The sequence below is a fragment of the Eretmochelys imbricata genome, chromosome 6 (genome assembly GCF_965152235.1).
Source record: "Eretmochelys imbricata isolate rEreImb1 chromosome 6, rEreImb1.hap1, whole genome shotgun sequence".
Classification (NCBI taxonomy): Eukaryota; Metazoa; Chordata; order Testudines; family Cheloniidae; genus Eretmochelys; species Eretmochelys imbricata.
This window is the reverse complement of record NC_135577.1, coordinates 78,925,484-78,950,244: the sequence shown is the minus strand read 5'-3', so window position 1 is coordinate 78,950,244 and position 24,761 is coordinate 78,925,484. Positions and strand designations below refer to the sequence as shown.

Sequence of the window (24,761 nt, the reverse complement as noted above, 5' to 3'; positions counted from 1 at the left end):
AAATTGGTAGTGTATGTTACATGTATATTTGTTCCACAGGCACAACCGCTAGGAGAGGTTAAGGTGGAAATTTCCCCCATAAGTTTCAGGTGTGGGTGGGGGAGCTGCAATGTTCTTCCCCCCTGCAAATATGCATCGGTGACAGCAGGGAGGCAAGAAAGGGAAAGGGAGACCATTTCTAACTTCCCAAATGCCGCTGTGTGCGGCAGCAGCTGTCTCAGCATTACTTGACAGTTGAGGAGTAGAGATGAAAGGCTCAGTTACCTAACTTATAGACAATATCACTTCAGACAGCAGGAGGAGCCAGAGAGAAGAGACCTGCTTGCCTCCTCCAGTCCTCTCCCCAAAGGACTGTAGCACATGGCATGGGACGGGACAAGCACCCCCTTCCCTGTTAAAGAAGAAAGGTCTGGCTGGGAGGGAGACAGAGATGGCCTGCTGGGGAGATTGAACAGAGACCAAAGGGGAATACACAGTGCTGTGGGTGATGTGACACAGAAAGATGCTTGGACACTACAGGGAGGACACTGCGGGGACGTGCTTTACACAGACACACACATGGACAGACACAGCCATACAAAACTGCACATATAGACTTTCAGATACACATAAAGGTGGAACAACATGGTGCTGCTGGGGGACTTTTGGGAGGATGGGAACTGAGCTCATCTGTGAAGCCAGATCCTTGCCCCGCGCAACTTGGAGATGAACAAAATGACTCAACGTTGTCTTCCCCCCAGAATTTATTTTTTTGTGGTTGCATTGACGATTCCCTTAAAAAAACTTTGTTAAAGTTTTTTAAGGTGGAAAGGTTGCAAAAGGGTGTTAATCCTGACTACAAAACAACACCCAGGCACATATACTTACATCTCTGTCACACACTCTGCTTGTAAGACAACTCCTCATATAATGCCTCCCCTCCTCAGGTCTAATGCCTTCAATCACTGCTCTCTGCACACTGCCTTCCAGCTCCAGTTGCCCACAATAGCACAGTCCCTCATACAAAACAGCAGCTCAGATGGTGCATCCTGGGAAATTAAACTTTAAACTAGGGCTGTCAAATGATTAAAAAAATAATCGCAATTAATCGTGAGATTAAAAAAAAAGTTGTGATTAATCACAGTTTTAATTGTACAGTTAATAATAATAGAATAGCAATTTAAATTCAGCATGGAAGCATGTCCTCTGGAATGGAGGTCAAAACACGAAGGGGCATATGAACGTTTAGCATATCTGGCATGTAAATACCTTGCAACGCCTCCTCTCACTTTCAGGTGACATTGCAAATAAGAAGCAGACAGCATTATCTCCTGTAAATGTAAACAAACTTGTTTGTCTTAGCGATTGGCTGAACAAGAAGTAGGACTAGTGGACTTGTAGGCTCTAAAGTTTTACATTGTTTTGTTTTTGAGTGAAGTTGTGTAAAAAATATAATTCTACACTTGTAAGTTGCACTTTTACAAGAAAGAGATTGCACTTCAGTACTTGTCTGAGGTGAATTGAAAAATACTATTTCATTTTTTTTTTTTACAGTGCAACTATTTGTAATCAAAATAATAAATACTTTGTATTCTGTGTTGTAATTGAAACCAATACATTTGAAAATGTAGAAAAACATCCAAAATACTTAATAAATTAAAATTGGTATTTTATTAACAGCTAGTAAAACTGCAATTAATGGAGATCTTTTAAAAATCTAGTTAACTTGTTTTGTGTTAATTGCTCGAGTTAACTGCAACTAATTGACTGTTCTACTTTAAACAATTAAATTTGCCTGCCTGTGAATTTTGCACTAATGGGGAGAGCCAGGGGCTAAGGGGATTGGATTTAGAATGGTCTCCTCTCCCCGTGGTGCACTTGAGTTTAGATCAGAGATGCTCTCTCCTCCCATATTCTCCTCTTCTTCCCCAGCGGAGTCCCTGAGCAGAGGCCTGGAGGAGAGATCCAGAGCTCATGTCACCCAGGCGACATATAGTGTATTTATAATGTATACATTTTTACTGCAAACATGTATTACCAGGTACAATTGCACCACAGCAATAGTTACTTGTATCAGCTCTATATCTTTGTAATTCCCTCTCACAACTTTCCTAAAACATTAAAAAGCACCAATTTGGAGCAAGGCCACCAAAACAAAATAAAATTGTAATTTGCAGGGCAAACCTCTTTCAGAGAAAAAAATCAGCATTAGAAAATATTATCATAATTGAAAGGCTCCTCATATACCAAGCCGTAAGATTTCCAGAATCCCTCTACAACTTTTGAAATTGAAACAAATTGAAACAAACTGTCCAAAATAAGGACAGAATTTAGGTAAGATGCGTAATGTACGTCAGATGGATTTATTTCATATTGATGAAATTAGATGGGTGTATTAAGTTTGGGTTTATAAGAGAAGCTTGCTTCAAACTTTAACTCTGGAGTTATAACCTGTCTTCCCATAAATATACGTGTATATATGTAGACAAAGAGAATATATAATTTATTTCATACAATAAGGAGCCACACATTTCCTAGAGTCATCAGTAAATCTTGATTCAGCTCAGAATTTTATAGCAGGGCACTGTGTACAGGACTGAGTGATAAGTCAGCAACAGCAGCTGTCCTCGATGCCTCCTCTCATTACATAGTGCAGGCTGATAGAATGCCAGTGGGTGAACGCTGTGGGAGTAGGGAGCAATTTAGGACAGCTGGCCCACTACTGAAGTCTGAGCTGTATGCATGCGAGAGATTAGGACCTACTGCATTAGAAACCTCTGTGCTCAGTGGGGATTAAATCAGCTTGCGAATGGGAACATACATTAACAGAATCTGAATTATGTTTGGATCATTTGGTACCTATGAGTGAGCCTAAGGAGTCCAGGAGTGATGGGAATGGATAGTCAGGCTAGGGGCACCAAGTCAGCTCAGTTTCACTTCTAAACTGGAGGGGAGAAGGCAGGGCACAGGTTACTTTAATCTGAGCCTTGTACTTCCTTCAGGTTATACTGGCTCATTGATTTCTATGACAGGATGTGACAGTTTTCAAAAATGCAAACTGAAGCAGCATGGCAGATACTAAGGGCTTAGTCCTCAACTGAGCCAAGCTTACATACAATGCAGCTGGGAAAAAGTTCTCTCTAAGACACCTCTCTTTCCTCTGATCCTGAGCTGACCACCTCTATCTACTAAATTACATTGGCTGGAGCAGCCCCTTAGAGATTTCTGTTTTGGCCAAAGATCTAGCGGAGCCCCACGTGTCCCGCCCACTCCTAGTCCTAAATTTTCCTTGTTACATGCTTAAATGCTATAGTGATTAGAGCAATAGACAAATCTAGATAGATGCACATCACACTCACTCTTGTCAGTAGAATTCTCATGCTAAGGAATGACTTTAACAGTCCCCACAAGGTATGTATGTAATGTTCTACTTTAGGGTGCATACCAAGACAACTGAGCTAATAAAACTGGAAGTCAATCTTTTTTGCAGTAAAGGTTTTCTCTATAGGCGGGGCACTGAGCATAGGCACATTCTCCTCATTTATAAGCAATTCCAGAGTCATGAAAGATAGTAATAATTTCCAACATACATCCTTGCTAACCTAAGCCACTCTTTTTCAAAAATACTTGTTACAAAAATTTCATTTTAAAAGTGACTTACAAATGAGACTGGGGCTCAGATCCTCAAAACATATTTAGCTTGTATTGATTTCAATGGCAATCAGGTGCCTAGATACCACTGAGAATCTGGGCCTTAGACACTTGAAAAGGCTTCCTGAAAAAACAGTTTCCAACATGCAAAATGAACACAAACTTTTACCATTCAGTGGGGTCTTTGTCTCAACCAGGTCCTTTCATTTCTCAGGGTGGTTATTCTGGACCACTCACTGAAGGGTATAGATACTTCACCAATATCAAGGTTTAAGGTTATTTTATGCAGTGTTATATAAATAGATTCTGTTCAAGCTCACACACTCTTAAATATGGTGAATAAAAACACTGACCGGGCAATATCCATTCATATTTCCAAACAGTAGCCAATACATGTCCAAAAGGAAGACTCCTTGGCAACTAAGCATTCTCCCAATACTCTTGTTTCAGTATTCTTGTATGTGTCCTCAGCTAAAGGGGATGATTTTTTAAGGACCTCTCTCTCCCTATCCAACTCAGCATCCCAAATGTATGTGGTAGGTCTCACTTTAGAAAACACAGTGTTATATTGTTCAATAGGATGGGGAGGTTGCTTACTGTAACTGGAGGTTCTTCGAGATGTATGGTCCCTATTTGGATTCCAAAGGCGGCGTGCATGCACGCCATGCGCCGAAACTGTTTGTAGTAGTATCCATTGACTCTCACGTGTTTCGGCCGTGTGGTGCGTCTAAGGCTTTAAGAGGGGATGGAGGGAGGGTATTGGAATCCAAATAAGGACCACACATTTCAAAGAACCTCCAGTTACAGTAAGCAACCTCCCCTTCTTCTTCTTCGAGTGCTGGTCCCTATATGGATTCCAGACATGGGAGACTAGAGAGCAGTGTTCAGCACGGAGGTGGGTGCGAAGACACGCAAGAAGTCACAGTCTGTAGAATGGCATGGCCAACTGCCACATCCGCTCCTGGGGCAATGGCATCATGAGTGGAAAAGATGTGGACAGAAGACCACATGGCCACCTTACAAATGTCCTGCCATGGTACATCTGCGAGGAAGGCATTAAAAAATGGGAACATCTATAGCTCTTAGGGTTTTGTAAAAAGTGCTTATTTACAGTTTGCATTTCAGTCAACTTGGGACAATGAAAATATATTATTCAATTTCATTATCTGTCTCTCATTCATTAGCACAACGCTGCAAACACTAAAAGGAGATGTTAAATCCCAAGAAAATACTGTCTTTCAAAAACAAGGCACCAAGACCTAAATTACGGACTTGAACTTGTGTTATATTTTCATATGAGAAAAAAGGTCAACAGTAACTATATGCATTTTTGGAGGAAAGATTTCAATATATTTAAATCATGAAGGCTGTTGGCTTTGAATGGAAGGATTCAAAAAGCCAAAGCTTTCCAACCATTCAGTAAACTATCCATTCTCCCAAACTTCAGAAATTTGATCCCCTCCCCTTTCAATAAAATGAAGCCTATCACACTCCCCCTACATTAGAAATGTACATTGGTATACCGACCTAACCGTTGACCTAGCTACCACCTCTCAGTGGATTACCTATGTAGATGGGAGAACCTCTCCTGTCGGTGTAGATAACATCTATACTGAAGCACTACAGCAGGACTACTTCAGCATTTTAAGTGAAGACATACCCTAAGTTTATAGACCTTTAACTCTTCTCCCCTCCCACTCCTTACCTTGTTAGTCCCTCAAACCCCCAGGGAGGCATGCCCCAGCCTTTGGGAAATGAAGATGCAGTAAAGCAGTAATTCAAATGTTTGCTATTTGTACTAAACTATCTCTGTTCCCTTCCAGTGGCAATCCCCTTCACAACTCTCCCCACCATTTTAGGAGCAAATCTATACCCATACTCTCTGGGTCTAGCAGGGCTCTGGACACAGCAGAACAATTACAAATTGCTTCACATACACTGGGGAGCCAAGTCTCCTGGAGACCATGCAGAAGGGTCTGCACATGTAGCACAGCTCAACATAGACTGTGTGCGCATCAGCGTGTGGGGTGGGCATGCGGAAATAGCCAGGGGGCCTGCAAATACATTCAAAAGTATCTTCTCATTCCTTTATTCCTTCTACATCTTCTCCAGTTGCTGTAGGCATTCAGTCAGGCTCTGTACTCGTTACTGAGATAGTTCCTGACTCCATATTGTCGCCCAGTGGGCCAGTTTACCTCTATTATATTCTCTGATTTTCATTATACTCTGCTTTATTATATTCAGCAGTAATTCAAGGAACCTAGAGGCTTGTAAACTGTAAGACACTGGCTTTAGCAGTTAGCATAAGGCTTGACGCCTACAAACTTTGGCATAGATAAACTTAGGAAACCCATAAATTTTGGAGAACAGGAAGTAGAATGTAATGGGGAATTTTGTCTATAATGACATCAGCCAACCACAGAAATACGAGCTAACACCAGCTTCTGGAAAGTTTTGGACAGAACATCCAACTGCAAGAGTGCCAGAGCAACAAATTAACATATATGATAATGACATGAAATCAAATATATTAACCTATTAAAAAAAGGACACCTTAACATTGGTAAGGGGAGGAAATAGAAATAAGGAAGAGGGGGAAAACCCCTAATGAATAGACATGGTGACAGCATAACATATTATAAAAGGAGCATCCCAGGGCAGTAGGAGAGGGAGATGCAGACCTTGGGAGAGGCCAGAATGATGACGAAGGTGATGGTGATGAGGAAGATGATGGCTAACATTTCAGGTTGTTCTGCAAGGGATGGTGAGAGTATGGATGTTCAGATGTACTTGCTGTATTATCTCTATCTATCTTATTGAGTTAGAGTGTTTGTGACTTTGCTAAATGTATTAATAAATTTGTAAATATAAGCATTCCTATAGTGTGAATGTTGCATCTGTGCACATAATTTCCCAACTATATAATAATTTTAATAATACTGGGCCTGATCTTGGGACAAGAACCTGTCAACTCTCAAAGTGATAACTGTAAATTCTTATTCCTAATCTATAGACCAGGCTACAATATTCAACTACCTATTTTAGATAACCCCCCCTTTAGTTGCTTCATTAATTATGTACAAGTACCGCATGCTCCCGCTCCAATTTTTTTTTTTTTTTTTTAAAGAACCAAGATAGATTGTCAGACACTCAAATATTTATAGAAAATAGGTTGGAAAGCAGAGATGACCCTCAGCTGAGCTGGTCACATGTTGCTCGAAGGCCTTGTACTATTCATCCCTGATTAAACATATGCATGTTAGTTTATGAAACTGTATCACCCATATATTTAACTCTGCACCATTCACCCCTCCACTAGCAGATAGAAAAAAAATGCACAGGTTCTTTTTAAATTTTCTGGTAAAAGTGATGGATGGAGACACACACACACACACACACGTTTCACAAGTGATTCATTTGCTGGTTTGGCTGAGAGTTCAGAAAACAAACGTAGCAGCTCGCTAGATATTGTGACGTGCAATAGTGGAGACATGGGAAGGGAGATTCATTTTAATGAAGATGATGGGGGTGGGGTTCTCCTCATACATCATGTTGGCAGTGTGTGTGTGTTCAAGTTTTGCTTCTAATTGTATTTCTTTACATTTGATTCTCATTTTACTATAAAGATATTAAGAAAACTTAATGTTTTAAGCTTCATTAGTATGAATGATTCTCTTGTCTATATTTTGTGAGGAACTCTTGTTGGCAATTTCACAACTGAATATCTTTCCTTTGCCAGCAAAGAATATGAAGGATGGTCCTATGCTTACTGCTTTGTCTGCAAATCTACTAGGAAAGAAGCGTGTGTTTCATTGAATCACTTGCCAAGTTGGCAGACGCTGATGCCGAATCAGCGGAAAACCTTTTACTCCCTAGGAGCTTATGAAGGATGCACGTTTGGAAGTTACCCCAGAAAATCCACTCAAGCACTGTCTCAATACATGTTTGATGTTTTGCAGACCCAGTTCCTATGGGTGGAAAACAACCTTCACCTTTACTCAATGTTACTTTATCATGGGCAATTACTGTCTCTTAAAATAAAGATGAAAGTTTTTCTATTGCCTATGACGACATACTAGGAACAGTAACAGAAGGCAGCAATGAAACGAGCACAGCTAGCACATGGTCTTATGCTGCTCTCAAAGCCCCAGTTCAGCAAAGCACTTAAGTCTGTATTTAACTCCCCTGGAAGTCAATGGCACTACTCATATGTCTAACTTTAGGCACATGCTTAAGTGTCTTGCTGAATTAGGGCCCACACCCACATCTCTGCATAGAAGCATAGGCAGTTTGGTTCCGAACCTCTCCACTGTACACTTTATATGTAAGCGTTAGGGAAAGTGAATGTGAAGTGGGCCTGAAGATAATTACTTAAAATCACTAGAAGTTTGATGGTTGAATCAGTGAACATATTAAAAATTTCTACTTTTTCTATCTAAATCATTAAAAACAAGTATAAAAACATTTTTACTAAATGAGTCATGAAAGAAAAGCACTTGTCACTTGAGATGAATAACTACAAAGTATTGATACTGATAAGAATTCAGTACCCATTAATATTTAACACTGTTTACCATTCATTAAATTTGTTGACTGAAATATTCAGTGAAAAATATGCGGAACAGGTCGCATTACACAGCCAGCTATTAATAAGGTCCAACTTATTTTTGCTCTGTCACCATCTCCAGTCGGTGCCCAAAACATATTGAGGGTAAAGATCACTTTTCAGTCTCAGTCTCAGCTTCACTGTCTTCACTATCACTATCTCTTCCTGGATGCTCTGGCATTTTCCGATGCTCTCCCTCTTCTTTCACCGTCTCTCCCTCTTCCTTCACTGTCTCTTCACTCTCCACTGGTGTGCTCTTGGTTTCAACTTCCACTTCTGCTTCCTGTTGAACTGTTTCACTTTCTTCAACCAGGGCGGGTGGGGGCAATAAATCCTGCTAATATAAGAGGAGGATTATTCAACACACACAACTTCAGGTTTTATGATGACTTGCATACCAATTTCTGTTTTAGCTCTAATTGCTCACTTTAGATCTAAGACCTAAATACCTTTAATCATTTGTGCATAAAATCAGAAACACTAACCACCAAAGTCATAAATGTCTTTCTCCCTTACATTCACAAGTATTTACTGTTTCTGAACGTTAGGGAACAATTAATGAAACCCCTATAGAGATATGAATGAAAATGAATTTAGCATATACTCATGTCTTACCAGTTCATCCTTCTTTCCAGATTAATTAAATCTTATAAAAGAAGGGGGAAAATTCACCCCTAGTAAATTGGGGGTAGTGGAATTCACTCAAACACCCAGATAAGGATAAAAGGGGTAAAAAACCAAAGGTGATGTCATGGAGGGGTCTACTATAGACAACCTAAGTAGGAAGAAAAGGTGGATTACACATTTTTTAAACTAACAAAATCATCCAAAACACAGGACTTGGTGGTGATGGGGGACTTCAACTACCCAGACATCTGTTGGGGAAACAATACAGCAGAGCACAGATTATCCAGCAAGTTCTTGGAATATACCGGAGACAACTTTTTATTACAGAAGGTGGAGAAAGTGACTAGGGGAGAAGCTATTCTGGATTTGATTCTGACAAACAGGGAGGAACCGAGAATCTGAAGGTGAAAGGCAGCTCGGGTGAAAGCAATCATGTAATGACAGAGTTCATGATTCTAAGGAATGGTAGGAGGCAAAACAGTAGAATACAGAAATTGGATTTCAAGAAGGCAAATGTCAAACTCAGTGAATTGGTAGGTAAGATCCCATTGGAAGCAAGTCTAAGGGAAAGAACGGTTCAAGAGAGTTAACAGTTTTTTAGAGACATTATTAAGGACACAAGAGTAAACTATACCAATGCATAGGAAAGATAGGAACTATGGTAGAAAGCCACCCTGGCTTAAACAGGAGATCTTAAGTGACTTGAAACTCAAAAGGGTCCTCTGCAAGAAGTGGAAACTAGGTCCAATTACAAAGGATGAATATAAAAAAACAACACAAGCATGTAGGGACAAAATTAGGAAGGCCAAGGCACAAAAACAGGTTAAACTAGCTAAGGATATAAAGGGTAACAAGAAAGCATTTTACAAATATATGAGAAGCAAGAGGATACCCAAGGACAGGGTTAGGCCCATTACTAAATGAGGAAGGAAAGACAACGACAGAAAAGGTAGTGATGGCCAAAGTCTTAAATGTATTTTTTTGCTTCAGTTTTCACCAAAAAAGTTAGCAGCAATTGGACGACTAACATAGTGAACATCATTGTAAATGGGGTAGGATCTAAGGCTAAAATACGAAAGAACAAGTTACGAATTACTTAGATGTCTTCTAGTCAGCAGGGCCTGATAAAACATATCCTAGAACACTTAAGGAACAGGCTGAGATTTCTGAGCCACTAAGTGATTATCTCTGAGAACTCGTAGAGGATGAGAGATACACCAGAGGACTGGAAAAGGGCCAGTATAGTACCTATCTATAAACAGGAGAATAAGTATTCCTGAGGGAATTGTGCACCAAACACAAACATTCTGTGCAAAATATTTTAAAATGCTGCATATTTTATTTGTCAATAAATAAATGTGGAGGCTCCAGCATGGCAGTGGGGAGCACAGCACGCTGGCTGCACGGAGGTAGGAGATCACCCTGCAGCCTCCGCCAACTCCTCCCCCACCCTCGGGACATGGACTCCGCGGTGAACCTGCACCCGACCCTGACACGGCGCAAGGGCCTGGCCTGCCTCAGAAACACCCCAGGGACCTGGCGCTTCTGCACCAGGAGCACCAAGATAGCGAGCGGGAGGGACACAGTTCTGCATGTATGCCCAGCCCTGGCCCCCAATCCAAGTGTGGAGCAGGCAGGTTCAGTCCGGCTGAATCCAAGTGTGGAGTGGCTAAGTGTGGGGGGATCCAGGTGCGGGGTTAGAAGGTTCTGTGTGGGGCAACTGGAGTGTGGGTGGCTTGGTGGGGGGCATCCGGGGGTGTGTGTGTGTGTGTGTGTGGTGGGGGGCAATCTGGATACACAGGAGCTCACTGGGGGTTTCTGGGTGCAGGATGAATAGAACTCTGCAGGGGGGTCCAAGTGAAGGTAGTTGGGACTCAGCGGGGGCATGTGGATGTGAGGGGAATGGTGCTCGGCGGGGGGTCTGGGTGCAGGGGGGTTCGGGGTCCCGCGGGTGGGGGTTTGAGTGGAGCGGCTCAGCGGGGGTCTGGATGCAGGGGGGTGGAGCTTGGCAGGGAGGTCTGGGTGCAGGGAAGGGTGGGGCTTGGCAGGGTGCAGTTTGGGTGTGGGGTTTCTGGGTGTGGGGCAGTGAGGCTCATCGGGAGGGTCTGCGTATGGCGGAGTCTGGATGCAGGGGGGTTGGGTGGACAGGGGAGCAGCTTTCCATACATACAATGGCCCCTTCCCCATTGCTCCTCAGCCACAGGAAACAGAAAATGGGGGGAGGAGAGGTGTGCGTAGCTTCCTGCAGCTGGGGGAGGTTCTGCCTTAGCCCTGGCCACTCCTTACAGGGGAAGAGCAAATCCCATTTCCCCTCCCAGCACAGCTGACACCAGCCGTGAAACTAGATGGAAAACCCAGGGAATCATAGACCAGTCACCTTAACTTTGGCTCCCAGAAAGATAATGCAGCAAACAATCAAACTATCAATTTGTAAGCACATAGAAGAAAATAAGGTGATAGGTAACAGTCAACATGGATTTCTCAAGAACAAATCATATCAAGCCAACCTAATATATTTCTTTTACAGGGCAAAAAGCCTTGTGTATAGAGGAAAGCAGTAGATGTCATATTTCTCTACTTTAGTAAGGCTTTTGTCTCACATAACTTTCTCATAAACAAACAAGATAAATATAGCCTAGAAGAACCTATTATAAGATGGGTGCACTACGGGTTGGAAAACTGTACTCAGAGAGTAGTTATCAATGGCTCTCAAATGAGCTGCAAGGGCATATCAAGTGGCTCCCACAGAGATCTGTTCTGAGTCCACTTCTATTCAGTATCTTCATAAGTGACTTGCATAGAGTACACTTATAAACTTTGCTGATGATACCAAGGAAGGAGGCGCTGCAAGCACTCTGGAGGACAAGGTTAGAATTCAAAATGATCTTGACAAATTGGAGATATGGTCTGAAATAAAGAGGATGAAATTCAACAATGACAAATGCAAAGTACCTCACTTAAGGAATAAAGAACTACAAAAACACAAAATGGGAAATGACTGCTTAAGAAGGAATACTGCAGAAAAGGAACTGAAAGTTATAGTGGATCAACCTAAATATGAGCCAAGAATGTAATATTGTCACAAAAAAACAAAACATCATTCTGGGATGTATTAGCACATGGATCTGAAACTCAGATCACCACGAGGAACACATAAGGACTAGTACATTGGCCCAAGGGCCGCATCACTAAAACCTTTTCATACAACGATACAAAAGTATAGTCAAAAACAAAGAAAAATGAAGAGTAATATAGTATGCTATTAAAAGTCAATGTATTAACTTTTTAAAAACTGTAATACAAAGAGGGGTTTTAATAAAATATAAACACCTGTAACTATTCCTTATGTGGTCGGTAACATTGATGATGATCTACACTAACAGTCTATCCACACAGCTGTAATGGTAGGAACTTTTTAAAGTAACTATTCATATAAAATACTTTGCCACTTTTAACAAACATTCTTCCCAACTACTCACAGCAAAGAATCATACATGCTGAACTTCATTCCTCAGATTGCTCGTCTAGTCCATGAGGCCCTGCCCCTACCCCGCTCCCTCCTTGCCCCTATTCCAAGCCCTGCCCCAAATCCCTGCCTCCTCTCCGCCTCCTCCCCTGAGCGCCCCTCCTGGAAAGTTCTAAGCACTGCCGAACAGCTGTTTGGTGGCAGGAAGCGCTGGGAGCTAGGCAGAGGAGCGGGGACGCAGAGCACTCAGGGAGGGGAGCTTAGCAGCGCCTATGGCGGGCCACCGAAATAACTCCAGGGGCCGCATGCGGCCTGTGTGTTTGAGACCCCTGTATTAGCAGGAGTGTTGTAAGCAAGATACACTTCTACTTTACTCAGCACTGAGGCAGCCTCAACTGGACTACTGCATCTAGTTCTGGGCACCACACTTCAGGAAAGAAGTGGACAATCTGGAGAAAGTCCAGAGAAGAGCAACAAAAATTATTCGAGGCCTAGAAAACAACCTACGATGAAAGATTGAAAAAATTGGGTTTATTTAGTCTGCAGAAGAGAAAGCTGAGGGGGGAAGACACAATAATTCTTCAAGTACGTAAAAGGTTGTTAAAAAGGGGAAGGTGATAAATTGTTCCTCTTAACCTCTGAGGACAGGACAAGAAGTAATGGGCTTAAATTGCAGCAAGGGAGATTTAGGTTAGACATTAGGAAAAACTTGCTACCTGTCTAGGTAGTTAAACATTGGAACAAATTACCTAGAACCAAATTACCTAAGTTGTGGAATTTCCATCATTGGAGGTTTTTTAAGAGCAAGTTAGACAAACACCTGTAAGGGATGGTCTAGATTATGTGCAGTCCTGCCTCAGTGTAGTGCACTGGACCTATTAAGGTCCCTTTCAGTCCTGCATTTCTATGATTCTAAGGAACATCAGTGGGCTGCGCTATGCCTTCTTCCTACTCCACGTATGGCTTGAAACAGGAAGCACAGCCCCTTCACAAACCTTCGCTCAGACATTTACAACCACTGGGTATTCTTGAGATCTGATCCAGAAATCCTTTTCCAGGTCTGTCTTCAACAACTCTCTGTACCATCCTATTTGTAGCCTATATGTAGCTAGCACAATGCCCCTTCCAGGGAAACGCTATCACACAGATTAAAAGGTGTGGAACGTGTTGTACAGGCTACACTTGTGTGATTTTTATCCAAAACAAAGAACTTAGAACAGTAAGTCTGAGTAGTTGATAGAGCAATCCTTAGACACCCCATATTCCATCACAGCAGTATTGTGAAGATTATTTAATATATGCAAAGTGTTTTTGTCATCAGGTGGGAAGGCACTAAGTAAGTACGAAGCATTAAGAGCAGTAGTATGGATAACAGCACTATGGATACCTGGCAGAGAAGACTGAAGATACGATCAGCTGAAAAAGATTGCTAGTGCTGGGCACAACTCCAGGTTGAGGAGAGATGTGAATGTATGATTCAGCTACATGATGGGCACTTTCTGGTAATACTGAGAATGGTTTTAATGAACTCAAAGTTCAGACAGCTCCAAAAAGAGCATTGTTTAGTTGTGTTTGCCTAAAGGGAGTTTTCCTTCACACTATAAATTATATATTTAATTACAGTGAAATCTTATCTACAATTAGCTGACATTGCTATTACGTGTTTATGACAACGATGATGAGATCTATGTAGCTGTTATTATGGCTAATTATGAAGGTAGAGAAATAATCTTATGAATTTAGAAGTTACCATATGGGTCTTTATAATGTATGGTGAATACCAATTATGGACATGTGAAAAAGATTAATTTCTCGAACTGAGATTCTTTTATCCTTACTAAAGATATGCTTCCTGTGAAGGCAGATGTAAACTGGGACTCCTGTGATGCACCTGGTCCCATTTTGCCTCCCGTGTGATTACTGACATTTCTTTTTTGTAAGAATGGATTACTATAAAATCAAAAGTAACCTCTTGTACTAAAATGGATTATGGAAAACACATTACAATGCTTTCTAATATCTGCATTTCCCCCCAGTTTTTGGCTCCATTTTTTCCTGCAGGGAGAGCGTGACTCATTGTCACAGTAGGAAACAAGTAGTTGCACTGCTAGTGTGGCTATTAAGGAGTTAGTTTTAGATGCTAGCAATGGTACAGCAACTCCTCACTTAACGTCCTAGTTACGTGTTCTTGCAAAATGCAACTTTAAGCGAAATGATGTCAGGAGAATCCAATTTCCCCATAAGAATTAATGTAAACGGGGATGGGGGGGGGTTAGGTTCCAGGAAAAAAAATTTCACCAGACAAAAGACATATACACACACGTGTGTGTATGTATGTGTATATATATATATACACACACACACACACACACACACAGATATATATATTATACACATATATATATACACACACACAGATATACAGTATAAGTTTTAAGTAATTTTAAACAAACAATTTAATACTGTACTCACCAATGATGATTGTGAAGCTTGGTTGAGGCAGGGGCGTAGCGGGGTCAGGGGTTTTCCCACTTGCCAGCAGGACCACTGGGTGGGCGGAGAAGCCCCCACGCCCCAGCCCCACTTCCCGGCAGGAACACCGGGTGGGCAGAACGGAGCAAGCCCCCGTGCCCTGACCCGGGCACCGGCAAGAACGCCAGGTGGGCAGAGCGGGGGGAGCCAAGCAGTATTATAAGGGAACATTGCAGGACTTTAAAGGAGTATGTTCTCTAATAGGTCAGCAACCTAATAGCGAAATGTTAACTGGGAGGACTTTAAGTGTGGAGTTACTTTAGTTAGATGCTAGCAAAATTATGAAAGCATCTGTAAGTTCTTTTACATTCTTAGGTGCAAAGAGCTATGCAAGTGCAAAATATCATCTTTAGTGCCTGATGCCACACACAACTGTTTCTAGCATGAGCACTACTTAATGATTATTTTTATTATTTCAACTGCTGTAGGACCCTAATCAATGATCAAGAACCCACTATACAAATCACCACAAAGACTGTTCCCGCCCCAGAGAGCTCACAAACTACAATTTAGACAATAAGCAGCAGGTGAATAAACTGACAAATGAGGAAGGAAGGGATAAGAAGGGGAAAAAGAGGCAGAGACATGTGTTTGCATAAATTAGTGCCCACTGATGATTGCTGTGTTGGCTGCTAATCAATACTTGGACCCTTCTGCATAATTATCTGCTAGCAAACCCTATCCCTGACTCTTTGCATAAATGATGAACCATCTCTACCTACCATATGGAACTGCAGAACCACATCATCACCACCACATAGCAAGAGAAAGAAAGACGCATTTACATAGGTTTTGGATAGTTGTGGAGATAGCCAGACAACTGGCTGCGGTGGGAAGAGGAGTGGACTGGTCTGCCTCAGGTGAGAGTGGCGGTATTGGAAGAGAAGAACTAACTAGGGGACAAACTCCATACCACATGATGTGTATATTCTATTTTCCTTTAAAAATGAAGATTTTTATTATTGCAACTGTTTCTTTTTAAAAACATTGGTCTTCCACTGAGTTTGATGGATGAGGTAGTCACTTATTGTGGATCCTGGGATGAGACCAAAGTCCATTTTCAGACTTGCAGCCCCATCTGCAAGTGCTACAGGTGAAGACAATTGTAGATGAATGTGGGCTGCTTTTAACTTTGCAGATTACACCTCTCTCCTTGACTGCAGCAATCAGCATGCTCTTAAAATTTTTCGTTCTGAGGTGGCAGAGCTACCACCATTGGGCCTTGTCATGGACCTAAGAGCTCCCTGGTCAACACTGACAGACAGGCCTTGAGAGAGTCTTTGTAATGTTTTCTTGGTCTGCCCCTAAAATGAGTTCCAGTCTGCCATTCTCTGTAAAAGACCATCTTCAGTATTCTGTCAGCTATATGGACCACATGACTGCAGCACCTTAGCTGCGCTCTCATTATAAAAGCTTCAATGCCTGTGATGTTGCAGCATTCAAGGGCTTTGGTGTTTGGAACCAAATCTTGCCATTTAATTCCCAATATCTGCTGTAGACATCATAGGTGGGATTGGTCCAAGTGTTCTATGTGGCATTGATAGTCCACATATCTCAGCCATAGAGGAATCTGGTGATGACGATTGCACAGCAAACATCAATTTTTGTTTGCAGTCTGGCACCGTGTTCATTCCAAAGATGACACTAAAGTTTACCGAAGGCATTGCTGGCTGCCCCAATGTACTTTCTAATGTTGTCGTCAAATCATTCCATTTGGTGAAGCTACACTGCCTAGGTAGCAGAATTTGTCAATGACCTTGAATGATACATCATCAATAGACACATCTGCCTTTCCTTTTGTAAAGGTGAATAATGTTGGAATCTGTAAGTTTCTGTGGCACAGTCTCCCTTTTCTAAAACCTTAAGTAGAGGTCAGTGATGTTCCTGATCAGCTCGTGGTCTCCATATTTGAAGATCTCCATAGGAATACCAGCTGGATCCACTGCTTCACCATTTACCACCTGCTTGACAACTTTCCATACTTCACATATGTTCGGTGGAACTGAGAGTTGGTCTTGAACTGAAAGTTCTTCAAGATCATCAAGTGCTGATGCTGATTGTAATGTATGGACAGTTCAGAACCTTATTAAAGTGTTCAGCCATCTTTTCAGAATTTGACCACAGTCCTCCTTTAGCAGAGACTCAGCCGCATTCCATACAGGGGTGATACCATTACACTGCGGGACATATGCAGTCTTCAGCTCATCAAAAAAAAAAACATTTGGAGTCTTTTTGGTCTGCCAGTGATTGAAGCTGTTCAGCTTTCGTTTTCCACCAGCTGTTCTTCATATGGGGAAGCTTAGCTTGCATGTTATATTTTAAATAGCTCATTAACTACACAATACATTGTTCTACACTTTCTCCCACATACCTAGCACAAATTTGTTTTTAAAAAATAACTCTTGTATGAAGAGAGGCCACTGCTCAGAAATGTTAAACTTCTTTAGTCCACTGATGGACAACTTCCAGCTGTGTTACCCCAGTAACTGCTGCATTGATACTATTGTACTTGAAGACACCCGAATAATATATCAGTGTTGGTTGTGTTTTTTGTTTTTTTTTAAACATAAAACAGTTCTTGCTCCTTCCTCCAAATAACTCTTGCCAGCAATAAAATTTGATTCCTTACCACCATTTTGTTTCTATCCATCACACTCATATATTTGCTAATACAAAGGGAGTTTTGAGTGATTGTGTTGCAGGAAGCTTTTTTAATTAAAAAAGGAATCACTTCCACCCTGCCTCACTGATCTAAAAAGCTACAGGGACTATGGAAACCAATGTAAGATAAGAGGAGGTACATCAAATTTTAGCCTACCCATCTCAAAAGCATCCCTTGAATGGGTTATTTTCTACAGTGAATTACATTTTAAATGCATGCTTCCCAAAATTTATAAGCCTGCTTACCTGTCTGTAGTGGCGTGTACTCTGTATCATGTGCATATACATGTTGTACACAAAGTTAGCCATCTGAGGCATGTTCTTTATAACATGTACTTGGTGAGAAGGTCTTTCTCCATTCTAGGGGAAAAATAAGAACAGTTAACGTTCAGTAATACAGAAACACCACAATGGATCTTCAGACAGGTGCTTTTCCCATGTTAGGGAAGACCTGGAAAAGCTCTAAAGTGAAATTAAATGTATTTTAAACAAGACTGTGTGGAGGGAAGGGGACTAGGTTCTTGTCTAGATATGCAGCTCCTATAAATGTAATGGAAGGTTATCTATCTATGCATCAAGAGAAAGATGCATCATTTGATTTGGAAAATTTGTAAAGGCATAGGCAAAAAAATTACAAAAATAGTCACCTTAGAAACACCTTTATTTTTTTACATGCGCATATTGCCATAGGGGCTGAAAGTCCCATTGCTATGCAGCATCAACTGTTTCATTTAATTTACGGTAGCAATATTAACCTACAGGTTCGGAACATTAACCTCTTGATTCCAAGATACCAAAGTGGCCACTTGCAAAAGGAGGAACAAATACCATTATAATCTAGACGCACAGACTAAAATTCCACTGTTATATTTGTAACTTCTATCCTATCATTCCAGGAAAACACATCTATTAGATTCCAGATATCTCAATTCAATATATGTGACACAATCACACAAAAGAATTCAAGTAAAAGACAGTGATGATTAATAGATCAAACAATACTTCTCAATATGTTGTGTCAAATGTTCAGTGTATACTTCTCTTATTAAGAAGCCACGTGTTTTATTTCAGAAAATTTATATGACTCCTAGTAGTGGTTTTTGCTGGAACAAAATATACAACATACTGTACTCATTGTACTGAAGTGTTTAATGTAAAATAAAATATATTGTAGATTCACAGTGTTGCACAAGAAAGCTCAATAAGAAAACATGCACAACTGAACGAAATTATGCCTATAACTAAAATACAAACAATTCAATTAATGACAGCTGGTGCAACATGGCAAATTCCTGGGCCATAATTATCCAAATGACATTTGTCTGTAAAGAGTAAGCTTTGCAATCCTGTCTCTTTTACTATGCACCCAGTGAAGAAAGTGGACTGCTAACACACTATTCTACGTAGTACAATTTAGAACAGATGTGCTTACCTGTCTGATCGTTGGAAAATACTCTGAGGGAATTATATGCAGTTGAAGGGGTCGAGCTGCGAGTTGGCTGAAAGCTGGAGTTAGCTCAAAGCAGTTCTGGAACAGGGATACTCTTGCAAAGATATAAAGCCCAAGCCGGGCTCTTGACATAGCAACCACTAGACGTCTGACATCCCTTCAGGAAACAAAACATCAAATAGATCATGGTCTTTTTACTACCTACAGTGCTTTGATTGCCACTGAAATGTCTTCATAGAACATTAATCTCACAGCCACACATAATTAAAGGACATATACTGCATTAGGAAATCTGTAGATATAAGGGAATATCTTTCTCAGTTTTTTCAAGTTTATTCTAGTATTTACAGTAAAGGTTTACATTTGAGTTCATATACAGTAACAAGACGTTTCTACAAAACTGTGTCCATCTTTTTCCTCCAAAGGCTCTTTTCTCCTCCACAGCTGAAGTGCAGATATTCTAAAACGTGCACATCAGAAGGGAACGTCAAAAAGGCCAAACACCTCTCAGATACAAATCAAGCCCAGACAGACCATTTTCTCAAGATTATTTCAAGCCTTTACTTGAACTAGCATTGCATTCCCTACTATTTTAATAACGTAATATTAAGTTCACTGTACCTACAATAATATGCACAAATTACAGTATTTAGATAAAACCCAATAGTGAAGGGCAAAGTGGCTGTGAAGTGGGTACCAGACAGCTATATATGAATTAGTTTTGAGCTTCTTTCAATAAGTCACATTAAACTTTGTTACTACAATTTATTACATAATTTGTACATGTAATATGGACAGTCCTTACCAGAAATTCTACTCTGGTAAAATTAGGCAAAGTGAATAATGCATTTTAATGTATTTGGGAAGTTATTTTCTTACATACCTAAGATGACCAACAGCTTTGGTTCGCACTAATGAAAGGATAATATAATCATTTTGTTGACCTTGAAATCTGTCTACAGTTGTCACCTAAAAGGTAAAAAGAAAGATAAATTAAGATTAACTCATCTACTGTATCTTCCAAAAAATATTTGCACTTCCAAAGGTATTAAGAACAACTTAGAATTGTAGAAGCAAACTGGCCTCCTGCAGCAAAAAGTTTCATGCCAAACTGATGCTGAACGTTGACATGACTTGGGGAGAGGGGAAGAGCATGCCTTCTCTCTCTCTGTTATGGTTCATTTCTTACTACTGCCTCAAAAACATCAACCTTTATGGGCTGGAACTATGACAAACACAATTCCCCCCCCCCCTTTTTTTTTTACTAGAGAGATTGCAGTGGCTTGAAGACTATGAAAGAATGCAAAACAAAAATCAAGGAAGGTATCAATAATATTTGTATTTAGCTCTGATTCAGAGATGAGGCGAGTACCTGCAATTTCCAAAGAAATTAAGATGAGTTGAACACCTTTAACATTCATTGATGTCTTTTTAAATGTTGGAATACTACTTCTAACGGGACACCCATAAAATCAGCCTCATGAGCTTCCAGCTATCCTTAGTGGTTACTGGCAAGCGAAAACAAACCTATGTATTTGGGGCTGAATCTATGTTCTTTTATATTTAGCCTGCTGTTAACCATTTTCCTCATATAGTTTTGACATCTGCCATTTAAAGTTCACTGTCACTCAGCTGACCAGCTAACATATCAATTCTAATTGAGCAGCAACAACTGTTAAACAATGGATCTCCGACACTCACCTCTCTATCTTACTTGTTAAGACGAAGTCAAAAGTCACCACTCCCTTGTTGGCAGCAAAACAAGCTTTTGTTTGAGGTATCGAATTATTTCTCAGCCCTATATCTACATGCTCCGTTCAACCAACTAACATTGGGGTAATATTACCAGCAGATTTTGCTATGGCATCACTCTCTTAATACATCAAAAAGCTCATCATAGCCTAAAATCCTGCAACAGATATTCCAAGGTAAATTCAGTGCCCCTTTTGCAGAAATTGGTGTTGTGCATGCAGAATTTCTTTTTCCCCACAGAAATCGGCTGCAGTGCTGCTGGCTGCCACTAGAGGCCGCTGTGGAGGGGTGGGGAGAAGAAGGGAAGAGATGGGTGTCTGGGCTGGGGCGGCCACAGCTGGGCTCTGGTGGGTGGTGGGTGCCTGGGCTCCGGGGTGTATGTGTGGAATCTGGGCAAGAGGGGGCCCTGTGGCTGCGCTCTACGAGGAAGGGGGTTTGGGTGTATTGGGTGTGGGGGCATTGTGGCTGGGCTCCGGCAGGGGCAGGGGGTTGTGGGTGTCTGGTCCCCCAGCTGGGCTCTGGAGGCATGGGGAAGAGGGCAGAAAACAGGGACTGAGTTGTCATAGGGGTTTCTTTAACTTTCTACTCCTGGGAGAATTTGTGAGTGTGTCTGTATTGTTACAGACATACTCGCCGACAGGTATTTTGCAGACATACTCGCCGACAGGTATTTTGAAATAAATTACCAAAATAATTGAAGTGTGTGTGATTAGTAGTGTTATTTTGACAAATAAAATTTGCAGAATTTTAAAATATTGTGAGCAGAATTTTTATTTTTTTGGCGCAGAATGCCCCTAGGAGTAAACGGACTCCTACAATTATTTCTGTTAATTAGGATGTTTAACCAGATATTTCACCAAGTGGGCACCTACACTCTGGAAAGATCTTTTGTTAGTAATTCTGGTCCTTCTGTTATGTAACACTGATAGCCATCTAATTTATCCTTCCTGTATAGCTTGCAACCTGGGAGCACCATATTTCATCTAGTTATACAGCCTACGCAAGAGTCCAAATAAACAAAAGTAAGCAAAGAAATTAATGTACTGTTGAGTAACATCTTGGGAACAGTGGTCTATCCACAGTATCCCAGTGAATATAACATTTGTAGTCATCAAAGAACCCATCACGTAGATATTGGTGAAACTATATTATTATATTGTTTTGTAATTTATAATTCTAAAAAGTCAGAGAATGATAAGTTATTTTGAAAATTACCTTGTTTGGTCGGCCTATAATTGGGTTAGTCCCACAACGCTGATTAATGATATCCCGGATCAGGTGCTTTTGTCCATTATAGGTTGTCAGAATACTTATCTTGTCGGCAGGGTAACCAAGCAGGCACATGTACATGAAGAGTGCTACAACATACTCTGCTTCACCAAGATTCTGCATTTTAAAAGGAAAATAAAATGTTAGTTGGCTCATTTGTGCCTCTGACTTTGGGAGTGAGTTGACACTACTGAGGCATCCTGGTGCATTCAGAAGACACACTGGAAAAGAAGCGAATTGTAGAAAAAAAGAGGAATAAACCAGATAGCCTTAAGTTTCATCCATCTAATTTAGTTTTCTAAAGGGATCGCTGAAAATCCTTAAGTTACCATATTATTGTTAACTGATGTTTCTGTGGTTACAACTGCTGATGCGCTGAGCAATTAAAAATACATAAATTGAATAAAAATTCTTCTGTGACTATGGGTGTATGAACAGATGAATCAAGGAAATATTTACATGAAAAGCTTAATGCTAATAAGCTATGTGTAAATATGCTTAATCAGTCCCACCAACCAATAACTTCTTCAAAATGCTCAAATACTCTTAGTTCATTTCAATATAGGATTAAAACTGAAGTTATCAGAAGTCCTTGAATCAGGGATTGTGTCTTGCTTTGTACAGTGGGGTCCTGATCGGGACCTTTGAGTACTACAATATACAAACTAATTTTTCATTTCTTCCTCACGGGAGACAATGTGAAGTTACAACTCTTATTTATACTGCCTCAAAACCATGGAATCATGGTATACAGATACCTCCAATTAAGTAAGTATCATAGTTTTGAATAAGTTTTACGGCTGAGATTTTTCAAAAGTGCTTAGCAGTGATTTAACTCTGATCCTACTGAAGCCATTGGTAAAATGCTGACTTCATTGGCAGCAGAACTAATCTAATGCTGAGGATGTTTGAAAATCCCACCCTCAACCATTCATCCAAAGAACATCATATTACAATTTCAAATTGTTATATTTATATAAATACAGGCTGCAACTCGTCCCTCTTTTCCCTGTTTCATTTCTGATTTACTTGGTTGAATTTATTGCTACAAATACTAGAACACTTTACTCATGGTCTACAAATTCTGGTCACCGTTAAGTCTATACAAAAAGACATATTCTTACATTCATGAACACAAATAGCATTCTGAAAGCCATATTCATCACTGGCTATTAACAAACCTTGAATCACCAATTACACATTCCATGTGCTATAAATACGCACACAGTGTGTACAAAAACCTCACATTAAAAAAAAAATCAGAAATTACATGGAAAGGATAAAAACTACTATGATGAGAAAGCGTCTACATTTTTTAGTATTATATCTTCCACAAACTACAGAACAATTAAGTTCTTATGAATAAAGAAAATGAAGGGAAGCTGGTGTTATAGCAGTGATATATTCACTATACCTGAATATTGGTTTAATTTTTAAAAAAGTAAAAGAAGACCTCAGCCATAGTCTACAAACATCTTTATACACCTTAGAAAAATTAAAAGATTCAAAAATAAAATCTTCACAGACACACTCTTGAAAATCCTTACCTGTGTAAATTATATCCAAGACTTACACAATAGGAACCATAACATAGGATCCTATTTTTGTACATCTGTACCACAGTTTTTAATACAAAGCTTTAGGTAAGAAAGGAACAAAGAGTTGATGGTTTGGGGCATTTGATTTTCAGCGCAATAGAGGATGCACGTGTGATTAATGGGGCCAGATGAAGATTGCGCTTTATCTAAGCCGGTTGTTGGCTGCGGTATAGCATTTGACATAATTGAATTGTGAATTTCCTAGTGTTTTAATGTTTGCTTTGATGGTGGTTATACTTGAGGAGCCTGAACTGTTCCACAACATTGTGCTGAAATATACATATCCATGCACACAATATACACATAGTACAGTTTGATCCTTTTGTGAAGGCTGGTTTGGGAAACCATTTTTTGGAACACTATACACAGATCAATAAAAACTGTGACTCTTCCAGTCTGGACGTGTATCTCAAAGCAAATCCTCCTTCTTCTAAGGACAGAGAAGCTCTGCCACATATTTTAATGATGAAGCAGATAAACAGGATTATAATTGGCTATAATTGGCACTGGTACAAAAAACTATTTATCTGCAACAAAATATGCAGTCAACAACAAAAAAAGGTGAAATTACTTCTACTTTTCGGGGGTCGGGAGGGAGAGTCAAGGAAAATCATAGTTCAGTGTAAGAGGCAAACACCACAGACTAATTATTATAATTTTATGACCTCCATAACTAGATAATCACAAGGACTGATCATTAAAAACTGATTTCCACTGTGTATGCAAAAATATAAAAAAGATGTTAATGCTCTGAAAGCTTACTTAACTTCAGTTAAAGAAATCAATATTCCATCTTCATTTCTTTCCAGATTTAATAAGACATAATGCTGCATTTCTAATAGGGCACTGAATCTCTATTCTTACCTGGTAGAAATAAGGATTGGGTTCAGACTCTCCCACACCATGGAAATCTTCTACATTTATAAGCTGGAAATCATACAGAAATCCAGCGTTTGCGGTTCTGAACTCTGGCAGAAGTTGCACATGAGGCAGATTACCCAGATTCTTATAACGCCAGTTGTAGAGGTTACACAAGCTTTCAGAAAAACAAAAACAAAAACAGTAAGAGAAGCTTGAACTTCTTCCTGGCACAGATGAAAAATATTTCTTAAAAGTCACATGCAAACCAGATAGATACAATCATGTTTCTGTTTTTCTCATCACTATGCC

At 40.3% G+C, this 24,761-nt stretch overlaps 1 protein-coding gene across 3 annotated transcripts in view; it reads right to left on the bottom strand.

The window, feature by feature from the left end:
- Nucleotides 1-1,095: 1,095 nt before the first annotated feature.
- AQR (aquarius intron-binding spliceosomal factor) overlaps nucleotides 1,096-24,761 on the bottom strand; it is a 113,043-nt gene continuing 89,377 nt past the window's right edge. For 2 of the 3 annotated variants that reach the window (XM_077818956.1, XM_077818958.1), the window contains 6 exons: nucleotides 24,456-24,627; nucleotides 21,940-22,110; nucleotides 19,856-19,941; nucleotides 18,955-19,129; nucleotides 17,769-17,882; nucleotides 1,096-8,573 (listed from right to left, as the gene is read on the bottom strand). In XM_077818956.1, coding sequence (XP_077675082.1) covers nucleotides 8,349-8,573; nucleotides 17,769-17,882; nucleotides 18,955-19,129; nucleotides 19,856-19,941; nucleotides 21,940-22,110; nucleotides 24,456-24,627 — 943 coding nt within the window. In that variant the 3' untranslated portion in view covers nucleotides 1,096-8,348. The remainder of the gene's footprint in view (nucleotides 8,574-17,768; nucleotides 17,883-18,954; nucleotides 19,130-19,855; nucleotides 19,942-21,939; nucleotides 22,111-24,455; nucleotides 24,628-24,761) is intronic. The other variant, XM_077818957.1, reaches the window with a different exon arrangement.